General features: G+C 54.8%; 1 protein-coding gene across 3 annotated transcripts; it reads left to right on the forward strand.

Annotated features, from left to right (window-relative positions):
* Positions 1-22,725, forward strand: P2RY2 (purinergic receptor P2Y2; the record flags this gene model as incomplete). Of its 3 annotated transcripts, XM_080815795.1 has the most annotated exons (5): positions 1-201; positions 10,119-10,295; positions 13,587-13,655; positions 13,917-15,025; positions 20,172-22,725. In XM_080815795.1, the coding sequence occupies exons 4-5, from the start codon at positions 13,921-13,923 to the stop codon at positions 20,264-20,266; spliced, it is 1,200 nt and encodes a 399-aa protein (XP_080671921.1). In that variant the 5' UTR covers positions 1-201; positions 10,119-10,295; positions 13,587-13,655; positions 13,917-13,920. The 3 variants fall into 3 exon arrangements, with proteins under 3 accessions (XP_080671921.1, XP_080671922.1, XP_080671923.1); XM_080815796.1 differs by lacking the exon at positions 10,119-10,295; XM_080815797.1 differs by lacking the exon at positions 20,172-22,725 and having other exon boundaries at positions 13,917-15,054.
* Positions 22,726-25,997: the final 3,272 nt, after the last annotated feature.

Genomic DNA, 25,997 nt, shown 5'->3' on the forward strand with positions numbered 1-25,997 from the left:
GCAGGCGCGCCCGGGACGCGGCGGCTACCCCCTGGGCGCTGCGCTTGGCGGTCCGAGGGGCGCTGGGCTCCGCGCGGTGCTAGGGCGCCGGTGGGGCTGCAGTCGGACTCTGTCTCCACCCGCGCGTGCACCTCCGGGAGTACGATCCGATTCCCTGGCGAGTGTGTATCGGCGTCTTTGGGAACGTCTGAGTATCAGCGGGTGAGTGCGTGCGCCCCGGCGGGTCGAGTAGCTGAACCTGTGGGACTTGTTTGTGTGTGTGCTCTGGTGTGAGGGCCCCGAGGGGCGGGCGACACCCGCGAGCCCCTGGAGGCCCGTTGCGCCCCCTCAACCCGGGGGCCACTGTGGGCGCCCACCCCGCTGGGGCCTTGTAAAACTGGGGTTGGGGGTGGGCGTGAGGGCTGGGGCAGTGGCCTGGAAGGACAGTTCAGCCTCTCTCAGGGGACTTCTAATCTGGAAGGGTCAGACTGAAGAAAGGCAGTGCCCTAGCTCCTCTCCCCAATTGTCCGTGGCAGGTTGCCCCCCGCCCTCTTTTCCCCAGGAGCCAGACCCAAGGGCCAGGCCCAGCTGTGAATTAAAACTGCCAGTTAGGGGTCCGTGGGGGTGGTGACTGCTGTTCCTTTATGCATGGCATCCTCTGCTACCCTGGGCCTGCAGCCTGAGGTGCCCGGTTTGTTTGGGGCTCTAGGCTGGAATAATGGGGAGCTTTCGAGGGCTAGGGTGAGGCCCTGGTGAAGTCTCAGTTGTTTGTGTGTGGGAGTGGTTGGGAAGGAGATTCTTGAAGCAGACCCGGCCCACAAAAGCTCTCTGGAAACTTAGACCTATATTCCAGTCCTGCTTGGCCACCCTGTGACCTTCTCTGAGCCTCAGTGGCCTCATCTGTGAAAGGGGATTAATAATACTATGGAACTTGAGGGCCATTGAGTTGCTGGTGTGTGGGTCATGTTGAGGTAGCAGTGTCATGCTGGGTAGGCTCACTGCTTGGGGATCTGAGTGGGGTCAGACCCTGGAGGGAACTTCCTGAAACCCTTATCTCCACTATTCTCTTTCCTGGGCTAACAAGACCCAGCCTGAACCCCTTAAGCTGAGACTCAAGACCTCCAAGAACTGCTCCTTGCCAACCTCTCCAGCCCCTTCTCCTGCCTGACCCATCATGCTCTAGTGATTGCATGTACCACTGCCTGAAATGCCCTCCTAGCCTCATCTTCCTAGGTTGGAGAATTACCCAGCCTTGGGGCCCAGCTCAGATGTCCCCTCACTGGGGAAGCTTGCTTTCCTTGATCCCACAGTTGGGTTGGAGCCTTTTCTGACTATTGCCAGTCCCAGTGCTGACAGCCCTGGTCCACCTTGGGCTGTTATGGTCTCTGGCTCCTCCTTCCCTCTCCAGAGGTCTGGGGCCCCCTGGAGGGCATTTCTTTTCTGCCAGCACCCTGCACATGGCTGAGCTGAACTGCGGGAGCAGTCTCCATCCCTGTCCCCTGCACCACCACCCCCATCCCCGCCATCTCCCGCCCCCCTTCCTGCAGCTTTCCCAGTGAAGGCATGCCTGCAGTGGAGCTCCAGGTCATCACAAAGAAGAGGGAACTAGAATCCATTCATGGAGGTAGGTGGCGTGTGTTGTCAGAACAGTGTGTTCTGGGACACTACAGGACCCAGAGTGTGCAAGCTGAAAACTTCAGTTTCATCTTGAAGGCCATAGGGAGCCATGAAAGGTTTGTGGACAGGGAAGATTCATGGTCAAAGCAGGATTTCAGAGAGATCTTTCCAGCTGCCGGGTGAAGAATGGATTGAGTAGTGCTATACAAGGAGGTCAGATAGAAATGTCAGAACCTCCCAGGCATTATTTATGCTCTGAGCCCTTGACCCCTTAGCCAGACACTTCCCTCAGGCCTTACATGCTCCTGCGGAGGAATTTGGGGATACTTAGGACTCTCCCTCCCCCAATGGGACCTGCAACTGATCCCATCCCAGCTCTTCCCCCAACTTGCTGGCTGACCTTGGGGTAGTTCCTGCCCTGCCAGCCTTTTAAAGGGGGCCAGCACCGGTAAGGTCCTGTCAAGAGCATGTGCTCGGGGAGACCATGGCCAGAAGAATTGTAAGCCTCCTCTTCTTCCGGCCTTGGGCTGTCCCGGGGTCCAGCCAAAGGAGTTGGAAGATCACAGTGGGCGACTCTCATAAATGGTTGGCGGGCTTGGGCTGCAGAGTGAGGGTATGACTCCTCCCTCCCTCCCTCTGCTTTTCTTCTCCGGGATGCACAGGGCTCTGAGGCTCCTGGAGCCTCTAAGGACCAGTTAAAAGAATACAAGAAATCACCAAGGTGTCATGGGTGAGTGCTTTGATTTGGCTTCTTTCCTGACTGTGGCCCTTAGGCCATGGTGCCCCTCTAGGTGTCAGTTTTGCCATCTGTAAATCGGACGCGGTGATCCTTGCCTCCTCAAATGCAAGGTTGCTATGACGGTTCTTAAGACAGTGGTCGGGAAAGGGTGTAGTAAGCGGTGGAGGGCAGTGCACAGGGAGAAGTGTGATACTCAGAGACTTAAATGCATCTTGAAGTTACTAGAACGTGGGTACAGTAACAAGGGGTTGTGCTAGTTATCAGAATTTTTTTTTAATTTTTATTATTTTTTAAAGATTTTATTTGTTTATTTGTCAGAGAGAGATCACAAGTAGGCAGAGAGGCAGGCAGAGAGAGAGAGAGAAGCAAGCTCCCTGCCAAGCAGAGAGCCCGATGTGGGGCTCGATCCCAGGACCCTGAGACCATGACCCAAGCTGAAGGCAGAGGCTTTAACCCACTGAGCCCAGGCGCCCCATTATCAGAATTTTAACTACTGACTTCCTTCCTCCCCCTGTGCCCCCCTCTGCAGAAACAGCTTACTAGGAAATATTTATAAAAGTTCCTCGTTTTACCCTCTACCAACCCTATGAGGGAGGAATTATTACCCCCATTTTTCAGACGAGCAAAGAGAGATTCAGAGTTTCCTCCCCAAGATCACAGAGCCAAGGTGAAGCTAGGGCTTCTGGCTCCCTGACCCAACTTACTTCTCCCCGTTCAAGACAAAAGCTCCATGCTTCTGGAGCTTCTGGAGCTCAAAGGCCTGCTCCTCTGGGTTTCATTCTGAAGGAAGTTTGAATCTTGCCCTGAACACATGACTTTAGGTCTTGCTTGTGGCCTCATGGACCATGCCGCTCACAGGATCAGTGAAGCCCAGCTGATCCGGCAAGAGAAGGTGGAGGCTCTCCTGGTGAAATCCTCTCCCTGAACTGTCTTCTTTTTTTTTTTTTTTTTTTAAAGATTTTATTTATTTATTTGTCAGAGAGAGAGAGGGAGAGTGAGCGAGCACAGGCAGAGGCAGAGGGAGAAGCAGGCTCCCTGCCAAGCAAGGAGCCCCATGTGGGACTCGATCCCAGGACGCTGGGATCATGACCCGAGCCGAAGGCAGCTGCCTAACCAACTGAGCCACCCAGGCGTCCCCTCCCTGAACTGTCTTCTGTGGGCCCAGCTGCTGCACTCTTTTGTCCACACCTACCTCTTGGCTGCCTTTGGGTCCTCAGTCCTGGCCTTTCCCAGCCATCCGGTCCTGGTGGGGCGAGGCTGGCCGTGGGGCCTTCCCTGATGATCTGCTAACCCCCGAGATCAGCTGCAGGACGAGGCCAGCCTGCTGTCTCTCCATCCGCATCACACAGCACAGGCTGGGCAGAGCAGGTGCCAAGGAGTGCTTGGGAGATGAAGGGCCGTGTGGAAGTGAGCATACGGGGGGGAGATGAGGGCCTTACTCCATGGAGAGCTACAGCTGGCGCTTGAGCAGAGGACTTCCTTCACTCCCCTGTTACGACATCTCCTAGGCCTGAGTATTTCCAGTCCGGGGTGAGTAGCTAGAGTCCCTGATGGGAGGGTGGGCAGCCTGGGCCCTCCTGGGCTGCTGCTTCCTCCTTGGCCCTCTACCGTGTCACCCTGGCACTGTGTTGACAGTGATAGCGATACTGCTTAGGCCCTGGAGCATAGGAGGAGGACCTCTTTCAAGCTTCTTGGGGCCCACATGACCCTCTATTCTCCCCCTCCCTTGGGGGAGGCTCCTGGTGTTGCTTTGGCTTCCTGGCGAGTGCCCATTTTCCCCTGCCCCAGCTGTGGGAGGAGTCTTGCTCTGGCTGTGCTGTGGGCCGCCAAAGATGCTCCGCATCTCTCAGAGAATCCAGGGCCAAGAGACCTGCGTCTCTCACTAGACTGTTACATGTGTAGGCCTCTCCTACTCCTCTCCTCTCAAGGTCACTCTGTGTCCTTCCCTACTTAAGCCCTGCCATGGCTCTCCATTGTCCTCAGGATCGAGGCCCAGCTCCTCAACCTGGTATTCAAGCCTTTTCATGTGAGTCCCTCGGGCCCACGCACGTGCTATGCCATCCACCCCTCCATTCCGGCTTCACATCACCTCCTGGCCGTGCTAGCACACCCCTGAGTCTACGCGCATGCTCTTCCTTCGGACTTCAGTGCCCTCCTCCTTTTTTTGTCTACCTGTCAAACTCATCTTCTATTGGGTCCCAGCTCAAATGACCCCTCCTCTGGGCAGCCCCCACAGGCTGGTTAGGAGTTCCCCTGGGCTCCATGGCTCCTGGGCTTCCCTTGGTCATGGCTTAGTCACCCAAGTGGACTTAGTCCACATCTGTGTCTTTCTCCCTTTCCAGACTGGAGCTCCTCACCAAGTCTGATCTGAGTCTGAGTCTGCAGGGTCTCTCTGTGGTTGGGCACATGGGGACACTGGCAAGTGTTTGCTGAGACTCTGTGGCTCCAAGGACAGTGATCTGTGATTACATTGCTCTGAGAGCCCAGCCTCCTGTGGAAGGCTATCAGAAGCACTGAGTAACAGACTTGAAGAAACACTTAGAGCCAGAGACTCTTGGAATTGGACTGTCAGAACCAATGAAAGAATTCTGAAAGCACCCAGAGTGAGACAGTCCCAGAATCACAGGCTTACTTGTACCCTGCTCTGTACTTGTGTCCTTTTTTTCTACGTTGGCTTTTCCAGTTCTCCCTTTTCCTCCCAAGCTGGATTCTTCCTGCTTCTCTCCAGACCTGATGACATCCCCTTCCCAGAGCCTTCCCTGCCTACTTGGACTGTGACTTCTGCCCCCTGAGTGGTTACCCAGGAGGGGCCCCTGTTGAGAAGGGTTCCTGTGTCTCTTTGCTAGATAGACACAGCCCCCACCCACTTCGGGACAGAGCATGATTTGCTACCTGCATGGAACACCACTGGCTCCCTTGTCTTATTCATTCCCCGCGAGCCATCTGGTAGAGTGGGGATTCTTCCCACCTGATCAATGAAGAACTGGAGGCTCAGAGAGGGGAATTGACTTGACCAAGATTGCACAGCATGGGTGGTTCTAAACTGGAGCCTGAACCCAGGGTTCTTTCTTCTTGACCCTGGCTGAAGGCATCTGGGTGTGAGAGGCCAAGGTGGAGTCCAGGGCTCTTCTTGACCCTGGCTGAAGGCATCTGGGTGTGAGAGGCTAAGGTGAAGTCCAGGGCTCGCTCTTCTTGACCCTGGCTGAAGGCATCTGGGTGTGAGAGACCAAGGTGGAGTCCAGGGCTCTTTCTTCTTGACCCTGGCTGAAGGCATCTGGGTGTGAGAGGCCAAGGTGGAGTCCAGGGCTCTTTCTTCTTGACCCTGGCTGAAGGCATCTGGGTGTGAGAGGTCAAGGTGGAGTCCAGGGCTCTTTCTTCTTGACCCTGGCTGAAGGCATCTGGGTGTGAGAGGTCAAGGTGGAGTCCAGGGTATGGTTCTGGACAGGCTCAGGTTCAGCAGTGTGTCTCTAGAGCACTGGGCTGGGCCAGGCCATGCTGAGTCCGAGGAAGGACAGGTAGTTTGGAGCCCTGCTCAGGGCTGGGGCTGAGGGAGCTCAACCCACACTGAATATAATTAGAACACCAGACCTTGAGGAAGGCCCTTCCTCTTAAGGAGTCTCAGTCTCCTGATCTGGAACATGGGAGGCCAGCCTGGTTGGTCTGACACCCACACTCAGATGTTCTCTCAGTGTGTGGTTCCCATGGCCAGAACTCTAGGGGCTTCCAAGAAGGAGAGAGCCCTACAAAAGGGGCTGCCAAACCCCAGGGTCTCCTGGGGGAGGCTGCACAGGCTTCACACTGCAGCAGCACCTGCAGATAACATCTGAGCTCACCCGCCCAGCCATTTCCCCAGACCAGCCCCAGTACTTGTGGTGCAGGGAGCACACCAAGCAAAGCTGAGAGCTTGTTGGCCCTCCACCATGTGGAGGACACTTGGGAAGGGGTGCAGAATAACTTCCAAGATCCTTCATGTCCTCCTGGCCAGCCTTGCCTTCTCGGAGTCCCTCAAGCCACAGGGATGACTATCAGTTCCGGAGACACACTGTATGATCTCTTGCTCTGATTTTTGCTCATTCTGCTCCTCTTCTCTTTCCACTCACCTGACTGCTCTCCATCTTCTGAAATGCAGGTCAGATGTCCTCTCCTCTAGAAAGCCTTCTGTGACCACCCCACCCCCCACTTCCCATTAGAGGCCCTCTTGGCCGCTTCAGCCCTAGTGCCTCTGCTTCCTTCAGTCCTGATTACCCTGGGTTGTCACTTAGTGTTTCTGGGTCTCCTGCCACCCTCCCTCCACTTTCCACCTTAACAGTGAGCTCCTTGAGGTCACAGAAGGGTCTGACCCACCTTGGAGTCCCCAAGTGTCCTGCATGGGGACAGGCATAGATATGGCAATCTTTGTAAAGGGTGAGTGAATTAAGGAGTATATGGGGTCTACTTCCTGCCAGGGTGGGGGGTCCCCTGGACTGCCCTCCCTTCTGACGATGGCCTTCAGGGTGGGAAACTTGATCTATATAGCCAGTGTGGCTGTAACCTTGCTACTCTGCCCTGATTCCTCTGGGATTCCTGCCCATCTTGTCTTCCTGGGATGTTCCCATCCTCCCTGCCTTCCCCACCTGCTGAAATTGTATCTTTTTAAATTATTTCATAAAATGAGTCTAAATCATCTCCTTTAACTATCTCAACCACCTTATGCCATGGGTGCTTTTCTTAGATTGTAAGATTGGGACTCTGGTCGTGGAGCTGAGACTTGTCCAGGTACCCTAGCTGGGAATGGCAGAACTGGGATTTCCCGCCTGCCCATTGTCCTCCCCTGCCCCTCAGTGGTGATCTGGGTCCAGGTCCTCTGTTTGCTCTCATAGCACCTCAGGCCCAGCAGGAGCAGGGTGCAGGGGTTTCCAGAATGATGATGTCACACTCCCCTGCCGGCTGCACAGGGCCAGCCAGGTAGGCGGGTGAGTGGGCGGTCCATTCATTCTGCAGCTGCCCTAGTAGAGAAGCGGGAATGTTGTTCAACCACCTTGGAAATTCTGTAGCCGGCCTGGAAACTGCCTCAGCCCCTCCTCGTGGCTTTGAGTTAAATAGCCTGGGGCTACAAGGAGAAGCCCATGTGGGATAGAGGTAGAGGCAGGTAGAAGGGGGCAGTTAGTCTGCCCCTCACTCATTGGTGACTTTGTTTTTTTTTTTTTAAGATTTTATTTATTTATTTGACAGACAGAGATCACAAGTAGGCAGAAAGAGAGGAGAAAGCAGGCTCTCCACGGAGCGGAAAGCCCGATGTAGGGCTCGATCCCAGGACCCTAGGATCATGACCTGAGCCAAAGGCAGAGGCTTTAACCCACTGAGCCACCCAGGCGCCCCATCATTGGTGACTTTGGATGAGATTGTGGGCTACCCTTTCTGGCCTTGGTTTGTTGTTGGTGGGGTGTTTGGAATTGTGAAATGGGTACGGTAACCATCAGAGGTGTTTCACTCTGACGAAATACCAGGAAGAGTAGTAGATTCTAGTACCTAGAGTTCTAGAACACTAGGGTGTTCCCTCTGGCAGAGAACTGACCAGATAGGCAGAGTCATGGGGCTCAAAGAGGGCTGGTCAGGGAGCTTCCTGGAGCAGAGGATCTGGGTTGTGGAGGGTAAGAGGTAGTGATCAGGGGCACAGTTCCTAAAGTCAGGTCAAGGTTGCAATTGGCTAGCTTTGTTACCCTGGAGAGGTTAGTTAGCCTCTCTGAGCTTCTCTGGATTAAATGAGAGGTGGTCTACCTAATAGGGATTGGTTACAGAGAAAGCACTCCACTCTTGTTATGACATAAATGTTAGAAGATAAGGGACGGCCTTCCTGAGCAAAGATAGGACCATGGGACTTCTGTGCTTGGGATGGGAAGATGAGGCTGAAGGCAGAGAGACAGAGTTGTCCAGCAGGGTGACCCGGGTCGGCTCAGCCAGAGAGCCTTGAATGCCAGTCTCAGGAGCTTGGTCATTAGCCTGAGGGCAATAGGAAGCCATGGAAGGGTTTTGAGTTCAACAGTATAGGTAGGGTCAGATTTGCGTTTTTAGAAGAGCCAGTGACTGCGGTGTGAAAGAGGGGACTGTAGGGGGCAGGGTGGGGGCGAGGACGCGAGCTAGTGTGTGGGTTGATGCAGTGGTCTGGAGAAGAAACACAAGCCTGAGGCCGTGGGCTGGGCAAGAGGGGCCTGTCTGAGCTCTTGCACTGGTGGAACTGACAGGGCCTGGTGAGTGGGGGTGACACGCGGGTGGGAAAGAGCTACAGTGTCGAGGATATATTAGAGTTTTACAGCATGGAAGGGCGGGTGGGAGAGATCCTTCTCTGAAATGGGAGGAATGGCTTCGAGAAAGTGCTCTGCTCCACCTTGTCTGTTAAGTGAAGGCATCTCCTGAGGAGAAGATGAGTGGGGTGAGGGGAGTGCGGGGGGAAGGTGAAGCTCTTTCCTTGGTCACTGGACTCCTCAGCGGGTTGGCAGATCACTAGGACGTTTCTCCGCACCACCCCTCCTGCCCTGTTCCTGCAGCCGGCTGTCTCCTCCTCTCTTCTTCCCACGTCCGCGCCACCCGCCCCCCTTGCACTTTGCTTCCAGCCTGGAGACCTGGCTTTAGCTGTCTCAGACCAGCACCCCCTGCCCCCCATTGTAGGGAAATGGAGCAGATGGAAGAATGAAGGCGATGTCCTTCTCTCCTCTGATGAGCCTGAGGTTCTGGCGGATGCTGGGACTTGCACATCCAGAGGGGTCCCTCCCTCCAGGGAACCAGCCGCCCCCTCAATGAATCCTTGTGCCTGTTGTGTGTGAGGGCCTCGCAGGCAAGACAAGAGATAAGAACCAGGGCCAGAATCCAGGAGGCCTGTGCTCCAGTCTTGGCTCTGTCCCTGGAGTATGGTGAGGTCTGGTGTCAGGGCCTCAGTTTCCTCCTCTGTCAAATGGGAGTTTGGTGCAGGTGATTGCTTTTTTTTTTTTTTTTTTAAGATTTTATTTATTTATTTGACAGAGAGAGATCACAAGTAGGCAGAGAGACAGGCAGAGAGAGGGAGAGGAGGAAGCAGGCTCCCTGCTGAGCAGAGAGCCCAATGTGGGGCTCGATCCCATGACCCTGAGATCATGAGCTGAGCTGAAGGCAGAGGCTTAACCCACTGAGCCCCCCAGGCGCCCCTGGTGCAGGTGATTTCTAAAGGCTCTTCCAGGCCCTGTCTAGGACACCGTGTGTGTGCATGCATGCACGCACGCATGCATGTGTGTGCTCGTGCTGTGTAGACATCTGACTGTGACTGTGTAAGTCTCTGGGTATCTGGCTATGTCCATGTGTGTTCATGTGTGTTTATAACACCTATGGAGGAATGATTACAGGTGGGACAGGGAGGAGGAGGATTCCCGAAGAGGCCTAGCTTGAACAAATCTGTGTTGGCATGAATTCTGTCAAGTGTATACCAGGCAACTGTAGGGACTGAAGCACAGACCAGGATGGAAGGAGGGGGCATTGGAGATGGTGCTCAGCCCTGCAGATTGTGGAAGGAAGACTTTCCCCAGCAGAGCCACACTCCTGTGAAAGGGGCTGCTGGGGGAGGGAGGCTGGGAGCAACCATCTCTGCACCATGTGAGCCAAGGGTAGACGGCTAGGGGTGTGGGTGGGCAGTGGGCACTCCTACTGGGACAAGTACACCAGAGCCTGCCTCTTCTGGACTGAGGTTAGAGCATCAGAAGTGGGCCTGGGAGGGCTCTGCCCAGGTGACTTCCTGCAACCAGGAACCCAAGAGCACCTGCTGTCTCCACTTCCACAGAGCCCACAGCATGGCCTGCCCTGAGAAATGCTAGAAGCTGGGTGCAGTCCCAGGCCTTGGGACCTGTTTTTCCTGTTTCCCGAAGAATCCCCTGTGTCCTGGTCCAGGCTTGCACATTCATGAGTGAGGAACTTGAGCAGGCATTGAGCATCCTGATGGAGAGCAGGTTCTGGTCAGGTATGAGTGTGCGGGGGTGGGGGTGGGGGTCCCCTGGCTGGGAGGCCCGTGCAGCTTCACTCGTGCACGTGTATATGCTGAGCAGGGTTCAGTTGAGGGGGATCCCTACCCTGCTCCCTCATCCCAGGCTGTGATGAGTTCAGGTTTCAGAGCCAGAGAGCCCTGGTATCAAGCCCAATTTCTCCCATTCCTAGCAGTGTGACCTTGAATGAGTAGCTCAACCTCTGTGGCAGTAACTGCTGAGGAGTAAGGGGGGGGGGCGTGAAATGAAGATGCTGCGTGGAAGCTATTCAGCCCAGGCTCAGCCCCTACAAAATGAGGGGTTGCGGGTAAGGGGGCACCAGGCCCGGGAACTCCTGATCCAGGCTGACCCCATGACCTGAACCAGGGATGAGCAAGATGAAAGAATGTGTTTGGCTCACACAGCTGATGCACCTCCAGGATGCCTGGGTCCAGTCCCCGCCCCTCCACCCCCACCCCCGCCCGGCATTTCCCTGGCCTGGCCGGAGAAGGGTAGGCCTCTTGAAATCGAGAGGCAGTCCAGGTGCCTGCCTAGGGCAGGAGGAGGAATAGGCCTCGGGTGGACCAGTCCCCAGGAGTGTTCCCCAGGAGGCCAGCTAGGGTCAGCAGCTGAGAAATCTGTGTCAGGGCCACTCTGGGAGGCCCTCAGAGGGATAAGGGAAAGAAGAGCCACTGTCATAAAGCTCAGACTGCCGTGGACCCCTGTATCCTTTTGTGCTTGCTTCATTGATTCATTCTCTCATTCTCTCAATGGTGTCATACCTGCTCTGGATCAGGCCTCTTCCTGGGTGATTGGGACAGAGAAAAGAGTCAGATGGACGCAACCCTCTAGGAGCACCTGGAATGTGTTGGGGTAGAGGGTGGAAGGACAGATTGCCAACAGGGTGTGAGGAACATCGGGGGTGGTGGAGGGGCAGAGCTTCAGAGACGAGGTGACATTTGAGAAGAGCCTGGAGGGGTGAGCAGGATGGGGTACAGTGCAAGTGGGTTCTGGGAGGGCTTTCCGGGCAGAAAGAACAGCGTAAGCAAAGGTAGGGAAGCCTGGAAGGGTACTTACAAGGCAGGACCAGCCAGAACTGGGCACAGAGGGGCTGGCAAATGGTGTTGGATAAAGTTAGGTGGGAGCTGGGGGTGAGACCCCGAGGGCATTGGGGGTAAGGAGAGGCAGAGCAGAGGGCCAAGGGAGAGGGCTGGGGATTTGGCTATCTTCATAAGCAGGAGCTGGGGGGCCAGCCAGTGGAGGGACAGGGCAGGCAGGTTCATTCTGGATGGAGGCCACGGCAATGGAGTCCCCAGCTGGCCTGAGTGGGTGGAGGCCAGGATGTCTTAAAACAGGTGGAAAGGGCAGTTTCCTTGGTTCATGAGAGACTTAGGGAAGTCCCCACCCATCTCACTAGCATCAGAAATTCGTCCTTTAGTGATTAGCCAGAAAACTTGTGTAGAGATACTGTAGCTTGGGGTGGGTGGGGGTAGGGGTGGGGGTGGGGGAGAGGGCCCTGCCCAGAGGAGAGACCGGCCAGACCTCAGCATGGTCATATCTGACAAGGAGTGCCTCTCTTCCCATGCCTACTCCTCCTCCCCACCCCTGAGCCAGGCATCCCACCAGCCTCCCTCTCCCGCCCCCCTCCCTCTGGGCCAGTCTCTCCCCTCTCAGCATCCCCAGGCCTGCCCCCAGCCTGGGCCTTAACATCACTCCTCTGGTCGACCACATCCCCCCTGTTGCACAGTCTCCAGTGAAGACCTGTCTCTCCTCCGCTGGTGACCTGAGAGAGCTTCCCGAAGATTCAGGAGAAAGCCACTGTACCAGAGCGAGGAGCAGGGTTCTCTCCTGAGAATAGGCAGGAGTCACAGAGGGTTTCAAGCAAAGGAATGACTTTGTCTTTACAAAGACTCCTCTGGATTGGGGGAACTGAGGCTAGAGAGGCAGGGAGGGTGAAGGCAGCATGGGCAGTGTGGAGCAGGGGTGGGATACAGGAAATGCTTTGATGCCAGGTCCTGAGTCCTGGCTCTGGGCCAGAGGGGTCCCAGCAGGCCAGCCCTAGCCAGAGTTCCCCCTGGCGGGGGTGCTGCCCCCACTCAACTTGGCACCATGTAACCTCCCTGTCCCCTCACCCTGGGTCAGCCCTGCCTCCTCGAGGAGGAACCTGCGTCTCTGGGAGGTACACACTCCCTTCTTCCTGTTTACACATTTGCTGACAATAGGAGACACATAAGATTCTGGGTTTGGGGGTATGGGGCATGGGCAGAGAAGGGAAACTGAGGGACCTATGTGTCTTTCAGCCCCCTAATCTCAACCTCAGGGGGCCTGAACTATTGTTTCTAGGCTGGGCAGGAAGCTCATGGCCTAAGAGAGTGGGTGTTACCGGCCCTACAGAATCCTCAAGTCCCAGCCTCTCAGGACCTCAAGTTCCAAAAGGAAGGGAATTGTACAGCCCCAGATTCCTAGGATAGGGAGAACTCACATGTCATCTCCCCTCTCTGTCCTCCCAGACATACGCACACACAGGACACAAGCCTTTCCGCAGACTCTGCTAGAAGAGCCTCTTACCCCCAAACAGGGAGTTCACTACCTCCTTCCTGTGACCCCTTCCATTGTGGGGTGGACCTGGATAGGAAATGCAGGCATCCCTAGCTATGTGACCTTGGCCAAATTATTTTAATGATCTGTTTTTTAGACTTTTACATTTTTTTTTATAGCAAGAAACTGTCTATGGTTTTTTTTTTTTTTTTAAGATTTTATGTATTAGAGAGAGAGAGTTCATAAGCAGGGGGGATGGTTAGAGGGAGAAGCAGACTCCCTGATGAGCAGGGAGCTGCTTGATGTGGGGCTTGATCCCAGGACCCTGGGATCATGACCTGAGCTGAAGGCAGAGGCTTAACTGACTGAGCCACCCAGGAGCCCCTAAAGGAAAGAACTTTCTAATGCTTCCAGGAAAGTAGGGACTGCCCCCTGGCCAGAAACGCCTCAGCAGGCAGTGGGCACTGGGTGTGGGCCAAGCCAGCCATCCTAAGAGACCCCTTTCTGTGAATCTGAGATGACACTGCGGTGGGACCCCCAGCTTCTCAGATTCTGGAGCTCAGGGTCCTCAATCTAGAACTCTGTGCTCCTGAGGTTCTAGAGCGGAGTGGCCAAACTTTTTTTTAAGGCCAGGTGGTAGTTATTTTAGGCTTTTGGGAACATACAGTCTTTGTCACAACCATTCAACTCTTCATAAATAGATGGGTATAACTGTGTTCCAGTCAAGTTGTTTTGTTTTGTTTTGTTTTCAGAAACAGACTGGTAAGCTGCCTCTGGCGCTCCGGATGTAGTTTGCCTATCCGTGTCCTGAAGTTTTAGAGGTATGTGGCCCTGATACTCATGGAGCTCACGCATTCTCGAAGTTCTAGGGTTCCACGGTTCTGGGCCCTCTGGGTCGGGGAGAGAGTCAGGTCACATGGCTACAAAGGCCTGGTACCTGGTTGGGCAGATCTGAACCAAGGGCTCTGTGGGTGCGTGGGGTCCTTCATGGCCCCCATCGGGTGGGTGTGTCAGCGCCCCCAGCCCCAGTGGTGACCCTGACGCTCTTCTCCCCCCACCCCCGCCATCCCCCTCCCTCTCAGGGCGATGGCCACAGCCCTGGGCCGCTGGAACAGCACGGCCAATGACTCCTGGGAAGGGGACGAGCTGGGCTACAAGTGCCGTTTCAATGAGGACTTCAAGTACGTGCTGCTGCCCGTGTCCTACGGCGTGGTGTGCGTGCTGGGGCTGTGTCTGAACGCTGTGGCGCTCTACATCTTCCTGTGCCGCCTCAAGACCTGGAACGCGTCCACCACATACATGTTCCACCTGGCCGTGTGCGATGCGCTCTACGCCGCCTCCCTGCCGCTGCTGGTCTACTACTACGCGCGCGGCGACCACTGGCCCTTCAGCACGGTGCTGTGCAAGCTCGTGCGCTTCCTCTTCTACACCAACCTGTACTGCAGCATCCTCTTCCTCACGTGCATCAGCCTGCACCGCTGCCTGGGGGTCCTGCGGCCGCTGCGCTCGCTGCGCTGGGGCCGCGCGCGCTACGCCCGCCGGGTGGCGGCAGCCGTGTGGGTGCTGGTGCTGGCCTGCCAGTCCCCCGTGCTCTACTTCGTCACCACCAGCGCGCGCGGTGGCCGCATCACCTGCCATGACACGTCCGCGCCCGAGCTCTTCGGCCAGTTCGTGGCCTACAGCTCCGTGATGCTGGGGCTGCTCTTCGCCATGCCCTTTGCCACCATCCTGGTGTGCTACGTGCTCATGGCTCGGCGACTGCTGAAGCCGGCCTACGGGACGTCGGGAGGCCTGCCGCGGGCCAAGCGCAAGTCGGTGCGCACCATCGCGGTGGTGCTGGCAGTCTTCGCGCTCTGCTTCCTGCCCTTCCACGTCACGCGCACTCTCTACTACTCCTTCCGCTCGCTGGACCTCAGCTGCCACACCCTCAATGCGGTCAACATGGCCTACAAGATCACGCGGCCTCTTGCCAGTGCCAACAGCTGCCTGGACCCCGTACTATACTTCCTGGCCGGGCAGAGGCTCGTGCGCTTTGCCCGAGACGCTAAGCCGCCCACCGACCCCACTCCAGTGGCCCCTGCTCGTCGCAGAGTGGGCCTGCGCAGGTCGGACAGGACTGACATCAAGAGGACCAGAGAGGTATCGACCAGCAGTGAGGACTCTAGGCGGACAGAGTCGACACCAGCTGGTGGTGAGAACACTAAGGACATCCGGCTGTAGGCTCTGAGCCCCTCAGGCCTGTGCAAGTTCATATGGGGGCTGGGGCTGTAGGGACTAGGACTTCTGCAGATGGGATATTCTCCCTAGATAGGGCCCCATTAGTGACTCATGCCTGATGGTCAAGGGAGCCGTGACCTCAGTGCTCTGTCATTTGGCAGGGGCTCAGAATGCTGTCTATGGCCCAGAGATCTCAACAGTCCCTAGGACGCCTGTCACAATTTGTGTGTGTGAGTTGGGGAATAAGGCTTCAAGAAAGGCAAAGGTAAGGCCCCTGGCCTGTCTCCCACACAGATAGCTGGCCGTGCCTGCCAGGTCAGGTCAAGGCTTGATCAAAGCCTGATCAAGTCAAATGGAGAACTGGGCCCAGAGAGGAAAGTGACTTACGAAGGTCACGGTCTGGGCCTGAGCCACCTAGGAGGGGCAAGGTTAGAGGCTGACCAAAGGAACCTGCCTGGTAAGGCGCCAGGACTGAGCCAGAGCTTCCTGCAGAGGGGTTTAGGGCAGGTCTGGATGGTTCTTTCCTCTGAGGAGGAGCCCCATCCTGAGTGATGAACGAAACGTCAGGGAACTAATGTCAGAAACCCAGCTGGAGGCTCCCCTGGGCTGGGAGCCAGTTTTAGGCTGTAACTTGTACTGAAGTGGTTGTTACCTACTGCGTTGTGCCCTGTTGTGTGGTTTGAGGATGACGATACAGCCTAAGAAGCTCTCAATAGCCACATTGGGGTCCTTTCTCCAACCTGTACTCCTCTGCCACCTGCCCTCCCATTAGCTGCCTCAGCAGACAGGAGTCAGGTGGGGTCCTGTCCTTGGGATCCCCCCACTTTAGGGCTCAATGGCTGTGACCAGTCATGTGCTGGTAAATGCTAAACCATCTAACTGGTTCTCCAGGGGGTGAGGGGAACCCCTTATTTGTAGCCTTGCCAACAGCAGTGGTGCAGATACTCCTGCCTTGGCCAGTTTCAGACTATTAATGTGACATCAACCTCCTTTCACAGTTCTGAGAATGTAACACTTGGCTCTTGCAAGCACACCATAGATAATGCTGCGTGGTTGGGGCTGTGGACCACTGGGTCAGAGAGGCTGCCTGGAGTGGGGGACACTCCTGGGCTGTAGCTTCTGAGAAAAGCAGTTCATCAGAGAAGAACATCTAGGTGCAGGGTGCATCTTGGGCAAAGACATGGGGACAGGAAAGCAGGGTATGCAGGAACTGGAAGCAGGCCGGGCAGCCAGTGCCCAGGCTCACGGCAGGAATGAGACTGGGGTTGGATCGCAAGGATAGCAAGACAGGGTTCCCTCCTTGCCTTTCCTTCACACAGGCACTAAGTATGGGAGAGATTAATTTCTCTTCCTGTCCATTCCTCTGTCTCTTGGGAAAATCCAGCTATGTGGCATAATAGTTCATGCTCAGCCTGGGTCAGGGCTTAGGGTGAGGGAGATCTTTCTCACCTGTGACAGATTCTGGGTCCTCCCGGCACTACTGTGGAGATTTGTAGAACTCAGCTGAACAGGGCCCAGCTCAGCTTTAGGACGGGTAGGGCAAAGCTGACAGGCCTCACTCTTAATCTCAAATGTAAAGACTCACTCCCTCCCTCGGGGACACCCCTTGCCCTTTCAGCCCACTCTGCCTGAGAGAAGATTCTTTTCTCACCCAGAGAAGATTCTGCCTCCCTCTTACGACTGCTTCACCCTTCCCACTCTACTTTGTCAGAACAGAGCACCCTTTCCTCAAGAGTTTGAGTTTAGCTCCACAGCTCCTTCATGCAACAGGGACCCATCAAAAGCCAGGATCCAGAAAAATTATTCTGGATTGCAATGTGGTGACGTGCTCAAAGTAGTGTGAAATGCTCACCACATTCTAGCTCCTATACTTCTGTTAATGTGACCGGAGTCCCAATGAGCTTTTTTGTGACTATTTTTTGCAGACTGTCCTTGAGCCTTTACTGCAGGCCCAAGCCTGTCTCTTTCCTACCAGCTGCTGCTCAGGCTGAACCCCATCCTAGTTATAGGAACCCCATACCCAGGTAAGAGTATACACCTAAGAGTATAAATGCTGGGCTCTGATTCCCTCAGTCCTGCTTAGACCCAGAGGCAGGAGGTTGTACACCATGATTCTGGGGGCTCCTGAGTGTGCATCTGTGGCTGGAGGTAGGGCTGTGGCCACCACAGACCCAAGTATCCTTAGTCCCCATTCCTTTCATGTCCTGCCTATCTACTCCTCAAGTGGCTGTCCTGGAGACCCTGAGAACCCAGGGCCCTACAGCACATGGAGCCAACACTATGACCTAGCCCCAGGATGTCTTCCTTGAACCAGCACATTCTAAGGACAGAGGACCTGGGAAAGGAGGGCCTTACTCACCATCTAATCCAGTCTCAGACACTGTTGGGGGGGCGGGGCAGAGAGACTCTAAGGGAACCAGGGTCGGGCCCAGGGTTCTACCCCTGGACCCCAGTAAGACTGACCCCTCGATGTGGACATCTGTCCTTGCTGCTCAGTGCCTAGACCATCCACCTAGCGGGTGAGGTACTGACCCCTGCCTTGTGCTATTTTCAGCTGGAGTGAGAGCAGGATTTTCCACTCCCAGCCCCTGACCATTGTCCAGTAGTGACGTGGGGGGACCTGCCTGCTCTCAAAATATCTCCTCTTACTCACTGGGCCTCCCTGCTCCCTCCCAACCACCCCACCTCCTTGCCCTGACATCACTTCCTGGGGCTGTTGACTCTTGAAGGCCACTGTGAAAGGGCATAGTCACCTGATGGGGACCCTGGGGATTATCCAGCCCAGCTGTAGACTTGAGAGGGGTGGGGCCTGGCCCAAGGTCACTCAGCCGGTCAGCATGGAGCCTGGATGTGTGCCAACAGCTCAGGCTGTCGCGGCTGCTCTGCTCCCTTTAGTTCAGGTCCATGCCTTAGTGGGATTCCTGTCATCGCCCCTGCTGCCCTAGCACCCTCCCCTCCCCCCACCACATGGAGCTGGTGGGTGGAGCTGTGGCACTGAGCTCTGAGGCCTGGGTCATAGAGGAGAAGGGGAGCAGTGGGCAGGGAGGTAAAGGTCTGCTGTCCTCCCTGCAGGCTAGTCTTGGTGAGCTTGGTGCATCCAGGACAGGGGCCCTGACACGTGAGGGGCCTCTGCCCCAGACGGGGTTTGGGCGGGTATCCCAGAGCTACCCCTCTGTCACCACCCTGTCACAGCAGACTTGAGCTCTTCTGTTCCGAGTCAAGCTCATGAGGAAGGATACTCCTGTATTAACTCACGTCCCAGGCACCTCTCATCGCTCTAATTTATTCTTACCCATGACTGTGAAATAGACATTATCATCCCCATTTAGCAGAGGAGGAGACAGGCCATGAGATGTGAGGACTTGCTCCAGGTTATACAGGTAGCCAGGGGTGGGTCAGGATGGAATCCGGGTCCATCAGATAGATTAGTTCCCTTTCTGGCATCCCAGGCTGCTTGCAGCCCCTGCTGGGCAGGAGGGTGTGTAAGCAGCCCTCCCTGGGATTCGAGCTGGAAGGGGAGTTGTAGTGGGGGTGGGGAGCCCTTACCACTGCTGCCCAAGTGGGGTCTCCACGTCTTGTGGCTATAGTGCCTCGGGCAAGTTCCTGAATCTTCCTGGGCCTCCGTTTTCTCATTTCTGAAAGGACATACTCCCTCCCACGCGGGGCATTGGATTGATAACGCATGAAACACTTCAAACAGTCCCAGGCACTGGGTAAGCATTTCTGCGGCTGGCACAGTGCCAAGGTGAGGCCAGGCAAAGCAGCTGGACCCTGCCCTCGTGGAGTTGACATAACAGTGTATAACCACGCTAGGATGCATTATTGGAGGAGAGGAATGTCCAGCCAATGAGCCACAGTGGGCCTCCCGTGACCAAGGTTTCCCAGGATGGAGCAGGAGGAAAGCATGTCTACCCTGGGGTAAGGTGTGGGAACTCCCGCTGTTCTGCTTGGCACTAGGTGGACCTCAGGTCCATGGGCCTGTGTGTGTGTGTGGAACCTTGTTGCCAGGCTGTGAGAGAGCAGCATGCAGAGGAGGAGGGAGGGCATTGATACCAACTTCTGGAGCCAGCCCCTGTGGACCAGAGAGCTCCCACTCACCATGGCAACAGGCTTAGCCATTTCTCCCTAAGTGATGGTCGCCGTTATGGGGTGCTGTAACAACTACTTGGTTCAACCAAGAGCCCGGAGACCCAGACCAGCTGGGAGCTGGGCCAGAGCAAGCAACAGATGGGCAACTTTGCTGTGTGGCCGGAGGCTAGCTGCCTGCCCTCTCTGGGCCACTCTCTGGAGCTTGGATCCCGTGCCTCCCAAGTCCCAGTTCTCCTGCCTCAGGGCATCAGCCACCTTGCTCTTCAGCAAAGGCACAGCTAACAGTTGCTCCCCCAGGCATTATCCCAACCCCCTGGGCTCTCAGTTCTGAGGACTAGAGTTGGCAGCAATTCTCCGCTGGCATCAAGTAACAGGGAAAGCGACTCTATGGGCACCCCATGGGAGCTTGGAGCAGAGCTGGTCCACTGTTTGATGGCCCTGCCCCTTACAGGTAGAGGGTGAGAGAGGTGTTTGCCTTGCCAAGTGGTATGTGCAAGTGGGTGGGAGGAGATGAACTCCAAAAGCCAGGCTCTCTTCCTCTCCCCTGTGCACCAGATGTCTTGGGGAATCCCTTCTCCTCCTCTCTGGGCCTCAGTTTCCCCATCTGCCATGGGGCTTGGCTCTGCCCAGCTGCTCTTCTTCCAGTACAGGCTTCCTGAGCTTACCTCCGTCTTGGCTCCTGTTCAGCCAGGTGTCCAATCTCAGCCCTGTCCCAGCCAGGAACAATGGGCGGGGCTGGGCCAGTCAGTTATGGCCCCAGACTCAGTCCCCGGGGGCTCACCCTGGACTATTTTCAGCTGTTGGAGATGGAGTCAGAAAAGGATTTTCCACTCCCAGCACAATGGCTGCCCTGGACCATTGTCCAGCAGTGACCAGGAGATCCGCCTGCCCCAAAATATCTTCCCTGCCCCTACTCCCTGGGCGTCCCCACCTCGACATGTCTTCCCTGTGAGCTCCCAAAGGCTGTTGTGAAGCAGCACATGAGTCCCTGGAAGACAGGACTGGTTGGAATCAGTTTTCCCTCCTGGCAGGGACCCCAGGGATGGTTTGGCTGCTTAGAGGGACAAGAGGCCCAGAGAGAGCTGTGCCTTGCCCAAAGCCACACAGCAGTCAACATGGAGACTAGATGCTGCGCTCATCAACACCTGGCTGTGCCTTCTGAGAGCTTACCTTGGAGGAGCACAGGTGGGCTTGCTGGAAAGAGGCCTGGGGGACGTGGGTGGAAGGGGGTGTATCTTGGGAACCTGGAGCACCCCGTTCAGTCCTGTTTTTACCAAATGTGGCTTTAGCTTGCACTGAATCCAGGCTTACCAAGTTGTGGCTCTGGGGAAAGGAGGAGTTGGGGGACCCAGGGAAGTCAAGGTAGGAGGAGCAGGGTTCTGTCCCAGCTCGGCCATCACCAGCTCTGTGAGCACAAATTCGATTTCTTTGTCTGTAAAATGGAACTGTTAATACTTCTTTTTCCAGTTTGCTGAACAGTGAGAATGCAGGCAGGCACAAACACAGCTATTTTATTTTCCTGTCAGTCCTGCCTACACAATGTCTAATTTCCCTTTCCCTTCCATAAACTGTTTATATGGTAAACTCCAAATAGTTGAGTCACTTATAACAAAGTTCACTCCAGCTTAAGGTTCCAATCCCTACTTAATTTAATGCCCACCCCTCCTCTTCCCCAGTGCTGGGGGGTGCCTCCTCACCCCTCCTTTGGGTCCCTTTCTCCTCTGGGTGTTGGGCAAGGTGGGGAGGAGGAAGGGAACCAGTGTGTCTTCCCCAGGACTGCCACAGCCCTTTCTTGCTGTCCTTGCTTCTCTGGCTATGACCACATGACCATCAGTGCCTCTCTGCGTGGAACCCTCCAAAAGCCAGCCCATACTTTTGTAAAGAATCTCTTCGTTCACGTAGTCTGAGTGTGCCCCATCTTGCTGAGACTCTTGCTGAGACTCTTGGCTCCTATGCTCCAGTCTTCTGAGTGACTTTTCTAGAGCACCCCTCACCTGGCTTGGTTGATAGCTCACAACAGCAGGGATGTTTTCAAGGTCACTGAGCCCGGTGTTCAGCCTGTGGAATCATCATGGAGGGTGGTAGAGGGATGGGGTAATAAACTCAGAGAAGGTGTCTGACCCCAATTGTTTTCGGGTTTCTGTCAAAAGTAGGGTATTTTACCCGCTATGTATCTTCAGGTTCATGTCCTAGAGCCAAATTCCAATTCAGCAGCCACATGAAAAGTCCCACCTCATTGTAGGATTAAACTGTTAGACCAGCCTTTGTGACCAAAGCAACTGCAAAATGCGGAGGAGGAAATTCAAAGCCTACTGCATGGGTCACCACACAGCCTGTGCTAATGCGTGTATGTGTGCTTGCGTGTGTGTGTTTATGCCTGTGTTGAGTTGTCACATCTGTGTTCTAGGGAGAGGGCTGGGGGGAAGGGCAGCCCCCCCCAGACACCAAGTAGCTACTGGAGATAGAAGGGCTTCGGGTGGGTGGCCACCCTGGAGAAAGCAGAGGGAAGAGGGTCTGCCGGGAAGTTAAACTATTGGAAGGAGATGGGCTTGGAGGAGGCAGGAGACAGGGAGTCTGGAGAGGACCCGGTGTGTGTGCTTCATGGCCCTATTAAGGTCTCTATTCTTAATTTACCACTAAATCCCCAGCTGCTAGCTCTGGGGACCCCATTCTGCTCCCCTCATTCCCCACTCTTCCTCCTTTTCCCCAGCTCCCGTCCCTCCACAGTCCCCATTTTCCTCCTCTTTTTGGCTCCCTGTAACAAAGGGAAGCGAACAGGCCACTTCAGAACATTAGACCTATTCATTCTTGAGCACTGACTTTCCTCCCTCCATGGCCTGTGCTTGGGCCATTGTAGGTCCCCAGTTCGTGGACGCTGCCCTGCTGCCCCCTGGTGGCCAAAGTGGCTGCAGATGGAGGCTCTGGGGCTGAGGTCCAGACCTTCCCCTGTGGAGTGATGAGAGGAAAAGGATCCTGCTGGCAGCCAAGTTGTTGGAGAGTGCAAGGCCAGGGTGGGACTGAGAATTGAAACAGGGAACACAGTTTACAAAACATACAGTGACTCGCAAAACAGGTAATAGTACTTGATCAAGCCATGCTGTCCACCCCAGACTATCTAAGTGCACACGTAATGTACTTAGACTTGCAGATTCCAAGAGAAGACTGCAGACAAGCGGATCTAATAGTAACACTCCTGGAGGACTCTTGTGTTCTCAACATAGGATTGCTGACCGTTTCAGCAACTTCCTGCTCCTCAAATTCTGACCAATCTCTGATAAAGACCATCCTTTGACTAACTCCAACCCCCCATGATCCTATAAGCACCCTTCTCTGACTCCCCACTTTGGAGACACCCCAGGGATCCCCCAGTGTGAAGTCTTTGCTGCTGCAAATAAGAAGCCCAGATTTGGGGGCGCCTGGGTGGCTCAGTGGGTTAAGCCTCTGCCTTCGGCTCAGGTCATGATCTCAGGGTCCTGAGATCGAGCCCCACATCAGGCTCTCTGCTCAGCAGGGAGCTTGCTTCCTCCTCTCTCTCTGCCTGCCTCTCTGCCTGCTTGTGATCTCTCTGTCAAATAAATAAATAAAATCTTTAAAAAAAAAAAAAAAAAAGAAGCCCAGATTTGTTGGCTGCAGGTGTGTTCGTGGTGGAGCTGCCCGCACTGACAAGAGATTCCTGCAGAAGGAGTGAGAGCAGGTGACATTCCAGCCTACCCACCCCCAGGGGCTCTCAGGGACTGCCCCATGTAGAGCCCTCCAGCCCCTAGCTGACCCATCGCAGTACACTCTGGCGCCAGGACAAAGTGCCACACTGGGTGTTTTCTTCCTTCAGAGGAAGCACACCGTGTCCAGATGTTGGCTTTGTCAAGGCAAGACTGAGGGGCGGACCCTGCTGCCCCATCCTCTGGGCATTGCCCCCGCCAGCCTCCCCAGCCTGAGGTTTCAAAGATGTTCCCTTGACCCTCTCTGGTTCTTCCAGGAGCAGGGGCGGGGGTGTCCCTGAGGATGGTGCCATGATGTCCTCTGGCCATGTGTGTCCCTTTGACCTCCTGCTTACCTTCAGGGTCCCAGACGGGGTTCCCCACCTTCACTGGCTGTCAGGAAGGCACCCAAGCTCTGGTTTGGAGAACACAGCTGAGTGTTTGGGAGAGGGGTGAGAGGCCCTCCTAAGGGGCTTTCTCAGGCCCCCGCCCCCAGCACTGCCCCATTCCAGTGCCTCTGCCCCCACCAGAGCCCCTGATTTCTGGATACCCCTAGAAGTCCTTGCCTCCTCACAGGGTTGCCTCTAAGACTGGACTCCACCTCCTGGGAGGTGTGACCAAGCTCAGCTGGTCCTCCGAGCCCCGTCAGAAGTCAGGGTCCAGCCACTGCAAAAGTGTTGTATGTAATTTGGATCCCACCAGCACATCAGTGTGTAAAATGCATCCGAGTCTCAGGCATGTGGAAGGGGGGGAGTGGGAAGCACAAAGGTGAGCCAGCCCTCCAAGCCCCGCCCTCACATCTTTGCTCTACACCTGCAGCCCTTACCCACAAGCTTTTCCTCCACCTGAATCCAGGTGCCTTCATTCACGACACTTAGAAAACACAGAAACCTTGGGCTGTTTCCATTTAAATCTCGGCTCTGCCACTAATTTATCAGATGATTAAAGGGCATTTCAGTTTCCTCATCATAAAATTTACATTTTGTTGGTACTGTCTCTTTCTACTAGGGTGAAAGCTCCCAGAGGACAGGGGTCTTTGTCTATGTTGGTCACTAATTTATCCCCAGTGCCCAGAACAGTTGCCTGGCACATGGTAGGTACACAACAATTACTTGTTGAATGAATGAATGGATGAATGAATGAATGAATGAATACAGAGCGATTCATAGTGAGGAAAAATGAGATAACCTCTATAAACTGTTTTGTAGACTATCTAGTACCAGTGAATACTCATTAGACATTAATGCCTTTCCTTTGCAAAACAGGTCAAATTAATTATTTCATGTAAGTTTCACAATGGCTCTTTGAGGCAAAAACATTATCGATTCATTCATCCACTTGTTCAACAAATATTTACACAGAGCCTACTCCTATATTCCAAGTATGGTTGTAGATAGTTGGAAACCATTAGTGATTAAAAGAACAAAGAGCCTTCCCTTGTGGAAGTTCCTTCCCTTGTGGGGGGATGGGAGAGACAAAAAGCACCAGTCTTAATTAAATGTAAATTCCATGGTATGCTAGAAGGTGAACAGTGGAGCAGAAAGAGGGATTGGGAAGGTGGGCAGGTAGAGGGTAAGGGGTGGGGGTGGGATTTTAAAGAGAATGGTCAGGGGCCCCTGGGTGGCTCAGAGGGTTAAAGCCTCTGCCTTCGGCTCAGGTCATGATCCCAAGGTCCTGGGATCAAGCCCCGAATCGGGCTCTCTCCTTGGCGGGGAGCCTGCTCCCTCCTCTCTCTCTCTGTCTGCCTCTCTGCCTACTTGTGATCTCTCTCTGTTGAAAAAATAAATAAAATCTTTTTAAAAAATTAAAAAAAATAAAGAGAATGGTCAGGTGAAGCCTCAGGCGGTACCCAAAAGAGGGCATTTGAGAAGACTTGAAGGAGGAGGGGGAGTTAACCAAGGGGCTCCCACTGCCTGGGTAAGGAGGCAGTGACTGGGGTGCAGGCAGGAGGAGTGGAGGCCAGAGATAGGGGGAATCTCGTAGGACATGGAATGAGGCAGAAAATCATGACAATCCAGCTTGCATTTTAGAAGGATCTGGCTAGGGGCACCAGGGTGGCTCAATCAGTTAAGCAACCGACTCTTAATTTTGGCTCAGGTCATGATCTCAGGGTTGTGGGACGGAGCCCATGTTGGGCTCCAACACTCAACACGGAGCCTGCTTGAGATTCTCCCTGTCCCTCTGCCCCATCCCCGCACCCACTTCCTCCCTCTTTCTCTCTCTAAAAAAATTTTAAAAAAGAAGAAGGGCGCCTGGATGGCTCAGTGGGTTGAAGCCTCTGCCTTTGGCTCAGGTCATGATCTCAGGGTCCTGGGATCAAGCCCCACATCGGGATCTCTGCTCGTCAGGGAGCCTGCTTCCTCCTTCTCTCTTTGCCTGCTTCTCTGCCTACTTGTGATCTCTGTCAAATAAGTAAATAAAAATATTTAAAAAAAAATAAAAGAAGAAGGATCTGGCTGCTGTGTTGTGCATAAACCAGAGTGGGGTAAGAATCAAGCAGCAAGAGCAGGAAGGAGCTAATGCAGGAAGCCGGGAGAGAGATCTCGGATTGGGACCAGGTGGTAGCAACAGAGATGGTGAGAAATGGACCAATGCCAGATGTATTTGGAAGGAACAACCAGTAGGATTCCTGAGAGTTTTCCCTGCAAGTTTTGGCCGCCAGTGAAACTGCAGTCCAGAGGAGGTCTGGTGGGCTGGGACACACCCACAGGTCCCTGAGTGGGTAGAGAATGGCGCTCGGGATAGCAGGAAGGTCCCCAGGTGTGGTGCAGTGTCTGGGGGAGGAACGGGCAGGATGGGAGGAAGGGTTCTTCTGTTGCAGGAGGTCACAGACCAGCCCAGGGCAGCAGGGAATTGATTTGATCAATGGCTTTTTCCTCTTCCTGTGAATTCCCCAATGATGGCCTTTTAATTGGATCCCTTTGTTCCAAGATGATAAGCTGAGCAGATGCCAGGGTATTTGCCTATTATTAAATAGATTAGAAAATGGCCCCATGTTTTGGGTTCTGGAAAATTCAGAGCAGCTGCATGGCTTCTCTGAGAAATAATCACAGGCTTCTGGTTTGGGGCAGAGCCCACGCCAGGCATTTTGTCTTTGTCCTTGTCCCTGCCTGGCTTACCTGCTAAGGGTCTCCTCCTCCTCCAAGACTCCCTTCAAAA

The sequence above is a fragment of the Martes martes genome, assembly GCF_963455335.1.
Source record: "Martes martes genome assembly, chromosome: 10".
NCBI classification, from domain to species: domain Eukaryota; kingdom Metazoa; phylum Chordata; class Mammalia; order Carnivora; family Mustelidae; genus Martes; species Martes martes.